The sequence below is a fragment of the Trifolium pratense genome, linkage group LG3 (genome assembly GCF_020283565.1).
Source record: "Trifolium pratense cultivar HEN17-A07 linkage group LG3, ARS_RC_1.1, whole genome shotgun sequence".
Lineage (NCBI taxonomy): Eukaryota > Viridiplantae > Streptophyta > Magnoliopsida > Fabales > Fabaceae > Trifolium > Trifolium pratense.
Window position 1 is genome coordinate 5,224,167 of NC_060061.1, and position 9,428 is coordinate 5,233,594.

Below are 9,428 nucleotides of genomic sequence, written 5' to 3' on the forward strand. Positions count from 1 at the left end.
GTGTTAATTTATTTTTTACTAATGCAGTAAAATTTATTAAAAACAAATTTAACAGTAAATCTTTTTGAATTATTGATAAGGTTAAGAAACCATTTGACAGTAGTGTGTAAAAAGTCGAGACTAATTTATTACTCATCCGTCATAAAATATAAGCAAAAATAACTCACATAATCATTCGTCATAAAATATAAGCAAAAATGACTCACATAAATTTGATTTATTTAGTTAAAAATTTAGACTAAATACATTCAATTTTATTCACTAATTTTTGCTTATAGTTGGGACGGAGGGAAAAGTTTATAAAAATTAATTGTTTTTATTTTTTGTTAATAAAGAAGAAGAAGAAAAAACAGAAGAGAGAGAAAATAAAAGGAAAAAAGAAAGTCATCCGTTTTCATTTTTTGTTGTTGCTTGTTGTGTGGCTTCCTCAGTACGGGAAGAAGAACTCAATCTTGTCTATATCTCTCTCTCTTTACTTTCTTCGATCTCCTCTTTCTCTTCATAACTTCATCATCATCGTTGCTTCGTTACTTTCCTCAACCCTCTCTCTCTCTTTCTTCAGGTACGTCTTTCTTCTCTCACTTTTTCATTTCAAGATTTTAGGGTTTCTTCATTTTTTTAAACCAATTTTTTGGTCTTTGATGTAAGATCAGTATCTGTTTTTGTTAATTGACTGTTCAGATTTGATTCATAAGCTCATCTAAGTATTTTCAATTTTTTTTTTATTTTATTTGGAAATTTTCGAGTTCATTTATATTTTTTCCGTCTTGAGCTCCGTCATGTCTTAATTTGGCGAATTCTTTTCAATTTTACTTGTTTTTGCATTTGATATAAAGGTTATGCTGCTACTTCAGCTTATTACTTCTAATCAATGGTTTTGGTTTCTTTTTTTATTTTTTAACTTTGTTTTTAATTTTAATTATGCTGTGATTTACATACCCTAATTAGTTTCTTTGATGATTTAGAAGCAATTTAGTCAAGCAAGTTTTTATTTTTATTTTTTTAGTGAGTTGGTTTTCTTGTTTTTCAACATCATGCGTCATATGCATTTGATTCTTAGTTTTAAGAAAAGCTGATGATGATGTTTGATAATAAAACCGGTTTTTATTGGTGAGGTTCACCAGCTTCAGACCAAGCTCTTTGAGTATGTGTTTTGTCATAAAACCCAAATATTGTTGTTGGAAGCTCTCAAGTTTCAATTTTTATTTTAATTTATGGTTTATTCAAATGTTGGATTGATGTTGTTCTGTTTTGTTTTAAGAAAAGCTGATGATGATGTTTGATATTAAATCCTTTGTTGCTGTTTTGTTATGCTCAGGTGGTTGGTTTAGCTTGTGGTCTCTGATGCTAAAGAAATAGCAAAGTTTGAAGGCTTTGCTTTTTCTGTGTGAAAAAATGTTGGAAGGTGGCGCCAAATTCCCAATAGATCTCAACAAGAATAACAACAACTTTTATGATTTCTCCCAAGGCTTTTACCACAAGCTTGGTGAGGGTACCAATATGTCGATCGACAGCGTCGGTAGCTTGCAAACGAGCAACGGAGGAGGATCGGTTGCAATGTCAATTGATAACAGCAGTGTCGGGTCCAATGATTCTCATACCCGCATGTTGGATCACCAAGGGTTGAAGAGGCGTGCCAATGATAATTATTCTGTTGCACACAGTGCCAATCGTCGGGGAAGAGTCACACATGCATTGAGTGACGATGCTTTAGCTCAAGCTCTGATGGACAATAGTTCTCCGACTGAAGGGCTTGAAAATTTTGAAGACTGGACAATTGACTTGAGGAAGCTAAATATGGGTGAGGCCTTTGCTCAAGGAGCTTTTGGGAAACTCTACCGAGGTACTTACAATGGGGAGGATGTCGCTATCAAAATCTTGGAGAGGCCTGAGAATGACATATCAAAGGCTCAGTTGATGGAACAACAATTCCAGCAAGAGGTTATGATGCTGGCTACACTGAAGCATCCCAATATAGTCCGTTTCATTGGTGCATGCCGTAAGCCTATGGTATGGTGCATCGTTACTGAGTATGCTAAGGGTGGATCAGTTCGACAGTTCTTGACAAAGCGCCAAAACCGAACAGTTCCCCTCAAATTAGCTATCAAACAAGCTTTGGATGTTGCAAGAGGCATGTCATATGTTCATGGTCTGGGGTTGATCCACAGGGACTTGAAATCTGACAACCTGTTGATTTTTGGTGACAAGTCAATCAAGATTGCTGACTTTGGAGTCGCCCGTATCGAGGTGCAAACTGAAGGAATGACACCTGAGACTGGAACATACCGTTGGATGGCTCCGTAAGATTTTTTTTCTCATTTCGTTTTAATTAAATATACACTTTGGTTCCATGCTTATGAAATTATGTTTTGGGTAGACTTTAAATGCTGATAACAAACTATTGATCCTTTTTCCCTGAGGGTCAACATCATGATTTCTTTAATCATAACTAGTTGTTTGTGACCCTTGCTGCTTTGTTTTTTGGTTTGGTGATTGCTGTTGTATGGACCTGAACCTGATTAACATAATCTATCTCTCTGCATATATCTGTAATTCAATTGTTGTGTACATATCATTGAAGTCTTGATGGATATTATTAGTCGATGTATCATGAGTTCAAATGGCTGGGTTCTGCCACAAATCACAGTTTGATGTTTAATTTGCTGTCTTCTTTTTAACCACATTGTGTTTTTTGGTTTGAGCTACATCCCCAATAATTGCCTTTTAGTTTGAGATAGAATATATTAGTCATACTGCTAGTTGCAGAGACATGTGATGATATCCTGTTTTGATAATAATTTACGAAGATGCTTTTAAGAGCCATGTTTTTCTACTGAGTTTGTGCTCTATTTTTCTAAAACTCCGTATCCATTATTTAGTTTTTTGAGTTTTGAGTGACCATGATGGGTAGCAGAAAACTAAAAGACCGATGAGTTATAATTAACACTGATTCTTTTTCTTGAAATCTGGTGGAAGGAACTGGAGTCTTTTTCATTTTTGAAATTTGAAATAGTTTTCTGATAATTCTGTTAACTTTTGGTGAATCTTGGGCATGCAGGATTAAGAAAATTATAATGTTTTAATGACTTGCTTTATATATCATATTCTATGTTTTTTGTTTGTTTGAAGGGAAATGCTGTATTTTTGTGTGTAACTTTTTTACCCTTAGTAGTAGTTAGGTTAAAAACATGACCATAACATGTGTTGCAGTTGAAAAATTAGAACAAAATTTAAAAAATGGTACATTTTTCCCACTTTTGTTTTGTCAATGCTACCTCACATACATGTCGAGTAAGATTGTTTTGTTTGATTCTCTTTGGTATTATTCAAAGGAACAACATTCAGTAAATTTCCTTGTTAGGCATTTAGAGTAATTGTAATGCTGGTTAGGTATAGTTCTTTTGTTTTTTACCTTCTTTTTGGTGCACTCTTCTAATGATAACTTCACCATTTTCTTTCTTCTATTGAATGAAAGAAGATATTGGCTTTCTAGATCAAGTTAGCACTCAATACGGCAATAATAGTGCGGATATTTATGCAATTAATTTGAGAACCCATGATAAGAATATCTATAGACGGTTCATTTATTAGCTGTATATAATATAAATCTAGTCATGTCTGCATCAAAGCCAGCATGTTTTCATATGTTTCTGCTATCGCTAAAATCCAGTTGACCGTGTATCCTCATAGTAGTTGTTAGCTAATTAGATTGAACTTTTCGAAATGCTGAAATTCGTAACTGGTTTTTAACTGATTTATGTTGTTCTGAAAGATTGTTTTCATTTATTGACAGTCCATTTATTAGCTGTATATGATATAAATCTAGTCATGTCTGCATCAAAGCCAGCATTTTTTCATATGTTTCTGCTATCGCTAAAATCCCAGTTGACGATGTATCATCATAGTAGTTGTTAGCTAATTAGATTGAACATTTTGAAATGCTGAAATTCATAACTGGTTTTAACTGATTTATGTTGTTCTGAGAGATTGTTTTCATGTATTGAGATGATGTTTCTTGATCTATGCAGTGAGATGATCCAACATAGGCCTTACACACAGAAAGTGGATGTATATAGCTTTGGGATTGTCCTGTGGGAGCTGATCACTGGCATGCTTCCATTTCAGAACATGACAGCTGTACAGGCAGCATTTGCAGTTGTGAACAGAAATGTTCGCCCGGTCTTGCCCAATGATTGTTTGCCTGTTCTCCGTGAGATCATGACAAGGTGCTGGGATCCCAACCCTGATGTTAGGCCACCCTTTGCTGAAATTGTTGCAATGCTTGAAAATGCCGAGATCGAGGTCATGACAACAGTTAGGAAGGCCAGGTTCAGGTGTTGCATGACCCAACCAATGACTGCGGAGTGATCATGTTCAAAGCATATGAAAAAAGAAAGTTATAAAACATAGACTTGGAGTATATTGGGGCAAGATGAGACTCTGACTATATAATAGCTTTGTTTATTTGTGTGTTTTATTTCTTTCTTCTGAAGGAAAAATGAAAATATTGTCTGAAGACCTTTTATTATTTGGTTTCTGTTTATCGAACCGTCTTTTGAATTAGTAAAGAGATGATGTATGTTATACTTGCATGTATTACAGTTATGTATAGCTTATGAGGGCAAGATGAATTTAACATCATTGTCGAAACTTTTGTTGTGTATGAAGAAGGTTGGTTGCAATACAACTACCCCTCCTGGGATTGATATACTCCCGGAGCTGGATCATTGAAATTTCCGAGTCTTCGAAATTTGATCACGGCCTTAAATTACAAAAAACATATCTGAGTTCTTAACTACAGGTAAATTATGCAGAAAGGTTGTTGTGATTGTTTAATATCAGCAACAAATACTAATCTTCAAGGTGTTCAACAGCTGACTCCGATCTATTTACATTTCTAGTGCATACTTGGAAGGTAAAATTGATTTTTGAAGCATAAAATTGATTGACACATATGAGTTTTCTTGAGTACTACATGAGTATTGATTTTAAATTTATCACTTAATTTGCTATTAATCACTTTATGCTCAAAATACTTTGATCAAATTAGTATTTTTTTATTTTTTATTTATTTATAAGTGATCTAATTAGTTTTGAAAAATGACATTTTCTATATGTAGCATGTATTTAAATATATAGCATGGCATTTTTTTTTTTTTACTCAAGATCTAATGGATCGCAAAACTTTTAATAAATGACCGATCACTTGTGTAACATTAAACTCTAAATCCCAACATATCTATATTGTCAAAAAAAAAATCCCAACATATCTAACTTTTTCATTGATTCAAACAATAACTAAAGTATATAAATGAACAATACAAAATTTGAGTAAAAAACTAAATAGTTGCATTAATAAAGTCCTTGCCTTTATAATACAAAATTTGGCAATAAGATAGAAATGTAAAGTCAGTGAAACAACATCTGAACAAAATTTAATCTCTAAGAGGGAAAAAAAGAAAGTTGCAATAAAAAATAAAAAAAAAACTATCTATTAGTTGCTTTTAGCTTCACCAGTCCAGTAAGTTTTTTCAGCAACAAGAATCTTTTCTGGATTAAAAGGTCCACTTTCATGATCCATTATGTTGCTCCTCCATTTCATTCCATCAGTAACACTTTTAATCTTAGTGAGAAGCTCTACTCCTTCTCTGAATATCACTGTCCCTTCTGGCCTCAAGATTCTGTCCATCTCCAATAGTATAACAGTAATGTTGCACCTTGCATACATAACAATTCATACCAATTTAGTCACCAAAGTTGTAAGCATATATTAAAAATATAAAAGAAATGATACCAATTTAATCACCAAATCATAAGGCCAGACAATTCAATCATTAAAATTAATAAAAATATTGGGATAAGTAGTTCAACTGATTTGAGCTAAGGACGATTTGGACTATCTGTAGTCAGCAATTTCACACATTCACGTTGTCAACATATCAGTGATCGTTGAATTGAGATCAGACGGTCTAGATTTTTGAAAATTTAACATCTAAAATACCGAGCTTGAAACCTGGGTCGTCCAATTTTGATCAAATAACCACTAATGCGCTCACTGTGTTAATGCATGTGATTGTGACGGTCGACAATACAAATCTAGCTAAAGGTTAAAAGAGTTGAAGGAATTAAACGACCTATCTTCAAACTTTGATAATGTGGAAATACTCACCTATCTTGATATATGCCAAATACATTAGCTGCATGAATGAGATCATATGTTCTAGGGTAAGTTGAGAAAGCTTCACACCAATCATGGTAAGTACCAATGAAACCTCTTTCATAGATTGCACCAAGAGTGTCATGAGCTGAATTTGAGGGAACAACATTCATAACCCAAACTGGAAATTTTATTAATGCTGCTGCAAATCCACCAAGATACGCATTCATATCCATAATGTTTCTATATCTTCCTTGTGCAATAGGAGTAATATGTTTGTAATGTGCCATTCTTTCCTTCCATAATTCATTGTCCTTTTGAAATTTCTCTGCAGTGATGCTGGGTATTGAACCACTAGCAATCCTTGGAGGTAGTGTAAATGCACGTTTTGGCCATTTTTCTAGTTCCCCTCCAGCTACTTTGTTTGGACTGCTAACTTCTGGTAATGGAGTTATGCATTTTTCCATATTTGTGTACCTTATTCAATCCAATGAAACAAAGAAAAATGGTAAAAACAACTTACCCTCTTGTAAAAATGATATAAAGAATCTTTGTCTGTGAGGTGTTCGCCGGTAGTAAGAGTTTGACTTTGTAACCTCAAATGATGAAATTCAATTTTTTTTGGGAGATAGTTATAAAATAATTGGTAAGGTCACTTTAATAAATAATAATTCTGATAGGTCAAAAAATTAATAAATACTATTTGTGAACCTATCAGAGTTATCCACCTCAACGATGTACTGATACATATTCAAATAAGATGTGTATGAAAGAATTCACCGTACGTATAAAGAATACTTACCAAGCCATGTCAGGATTATCAGACTGGCAAATGTGTGGTGTTTTAAAAACTTGTTTAGTTTGTGCACATTCAAGATGATTTTTAGGCTTTTGCCAAATGGAAAGGTCATCTTTCTCAACAACTTTTTTCCAACATATGCGTTTGGCAACATCTTCTATGGAATCTTGCTCTTGCTTCAAATCGTCTTCTGTCCTTTCCCAACCTCTCCAGTATTTCTTCCATCTAATAGGTGGACCAGAAAGAATCCAATAACCACCCGGCCTTAGGACTCTATCCACTTCAATCAAATACAAACCATCTGTGCCATGGAAATTAGATTCTTATTAACAACTAACCAAAAAATAAGATAATTACAATATACAATGTTGGAAGAATCGATCAAGAGTATCAAGTTCGAACTCTAACTGGAATAATCTATGGTAAGATTTTACTCACCTTCTGGCCGAACTCTGGATTACAAATTGTATAGTGAATAAAATGGTAGGAGAAGTGTGAATACTAACCATATTTGTGCCATGGTATGAGGCAGCGAGAACAATGAGCCATATCAAAAGCCCTTGCCGGGTATGGAAGCCTCTGTGAAGCCATGATTCCAATCATAGCAGGAACTCCTCTCTCCAATGCAAACTGTACTTGAGCTTCATGTGTATCTCTTGGTGCAAATGACATTGCTTGGATGTCCCTTTTCAAAAGGTAAGCACCCCAACTTGCTACCTTTACAATTAGAGGCACACCAAGGTATATAAAGTGTTAGCATTTACTACCTCCGTCCCTAAATATAAGACTCTGTGAACAAACTTCAATAAGAAAAACATAGAAGCATAGACATAATGAAGATAGAGTATAAGGATGATTGAACTTACACCACATCCTGTATCAATTGCAGTTCTGATATTACCAGTAGTAAGAGGAATAAGCTCATTAATATCATCAATGTAAGCATCGGCTCCGCGAGGAAACATAGTACCTCCACCAGGGAATCGAAACCGATCGCCTTCAACTTGAATCCAATTTTGAATAGCTTTCTCAATACTAAGTTCCTTGTGTGGAATATTATCATACCAAGCATAATCTCTACTTTGAGGCCATTTAAAAGGTGTTTTATATTTTGGTGGAGCAGGAATAAGACAATACAAAAGCTCTTCTTTTGTAGGACAATGTCTCTCCCTATATTTCAACATGTTTCTGTCAAATTTTCTACCTCTAGGTGGATCTTGACATGGTGTGTATTCACTATATGTCATGTCACATGGTGGAAACTCTTTTATCCCTCCAGAAGTACTTATTTCAAGTGAATGGTGACTTGAAAAATCTAGACTCGACGACGAAGAAGTTGAGGAAGAGCCTCCTGTGTTTGATGCAGCATTACAATCTACTTTTGAGTATGTCTCAGATTGGTTAGGTGTTACTGTATTTTTCCATGCACCCATTACATAGGATAAAATACATAGTCCACTTACACCTAAAATCCAAGTGAGTCTATTTCTTTTGGATTCAAGTTGATTATAATGTTTTGGTGATCCATTGTAATCCTTGGGCATTTTCTGATCACAAAATTTCAAATAAACAAATCACATTAGATTATGTTCAAAAATCACTAGTTTGAACTAGTAGATTGAGATGCTACAACATTACATGTTATTATATTAAGACAAAACATAACTAGTTTATTATTGTCATAAATTTGTCATGTTAACACACGTAGGCCCTTTGGACCGGCTATGGAACTAGTCTCTAGTTTGATTGATTGGACGGAATTTTATCATTGATTCTCAACTTTCCAATGTCAGAGATTTCAAAAAGATTTGACCCGAATTCCGGGGTCTTCTCCTTATGGGAGTATAAGTTGTTTCAACTTGACCAATAGTACTGCATTGGTCATGTTATTAGTTTTTTTTTTTGGCCTTTCTTTCTTTGTTCATTAAACTATTGGTATGCTCATTTAACATATCAATATTTTTTTTTGGGTACAATTTAACATATCAATATTATTGCAAGTAAATTAAGGAAAAATGTAGAAGTAATTAATGCAAGGAAAAAAAAATCTTATCTTAAAAAGGGAACAAAAGAGCATACCTAAAGTTTTATAGTGAAATTTAAAGTAGATATTCTACTATTTGAATGTAATCTTCTTCAAAAAATTGAACTATACACACATATTTGAAAAGAACAAAGATTGAACAATGTGATGATAATAACAACAAAGAAAGAAAAGGAAAGTAAATGTCGTTGACATACCAGATATGGTAATTAAGTATTGAACAAGAGTGGAAGAATGTGATGAGAATATTGATTAAGAAGTAAAATGGATAATAATAGGAAGGTGTGGTTTGTTTATTGCTATATTTTGCATATTGCTTAGTTCCCTAACTTCATGTTCATCCTTCAGTGAGAATGAATGAAGCTGTGGCTTGAAAAGAAATAGGTTAAGTTGGATTTAGTCAATAAAGCTATTTTTTGTAAACATGA

General features: G+C 33.8%; 2 protein-coding genes across 2 annotated transcripts; one reads left to right on the forward strand and one right to left on the reverse strand.

The window, feature by feature from the left end:
- The first annotated feature begins 328 nt into the window (after nt 1-328).
- On the forward strand, nt 329-4,733 carry LOC123915597 (serine/threonine-protein kinase STY13-like). Its single transcript, XM_045966774.1, has 3 exons — nt 329-562; nt 1,319-2,300; nt 4,029-4,733. The coding sequence occupies exons 2-3, from the start codon at nt 1,396-1,398 to the stop codon at nt 4,366-4,368; spliced, it is 1,245 nt and encodes a 414-aa protein (XP_045822730.1). The 5' UTR covers nt 329-562; nt 1,319-1,395; the 3' UTR covers nt 4,369-4,733.
- A 476-nt stretch (nt 4,734-5,209) lies between these two features.
- On the reverse strand, nt 5,210-9,384 carry LOC123915596 (probable methyltransferase PMT18). The gene is made up of 6 exons (XM_045966772.1): nt 9,198-9,384; nt 7,823-8,503; nt 7,463-7,673; nt 6,960-7,257; nt 6,170-6,634; nt 5,210-5,717 (listed from the first exon to the last, which is right to left on the reverse strand). Exons 2-6 carry the CDS (start codon nt 8,498-8,500, stop codon nt 5,495-5,497), a joined length of 1,875 nt encoding a protein of 624 aa, XP_045822728.1. The 5' UTR covers nt 8,501-8,503; nt 9,198-9,384; the 3' UTR covers nt 5,210-5,494.
- Nucleotides 9,385-9,428: the final 44 nt, after the last annotated feature.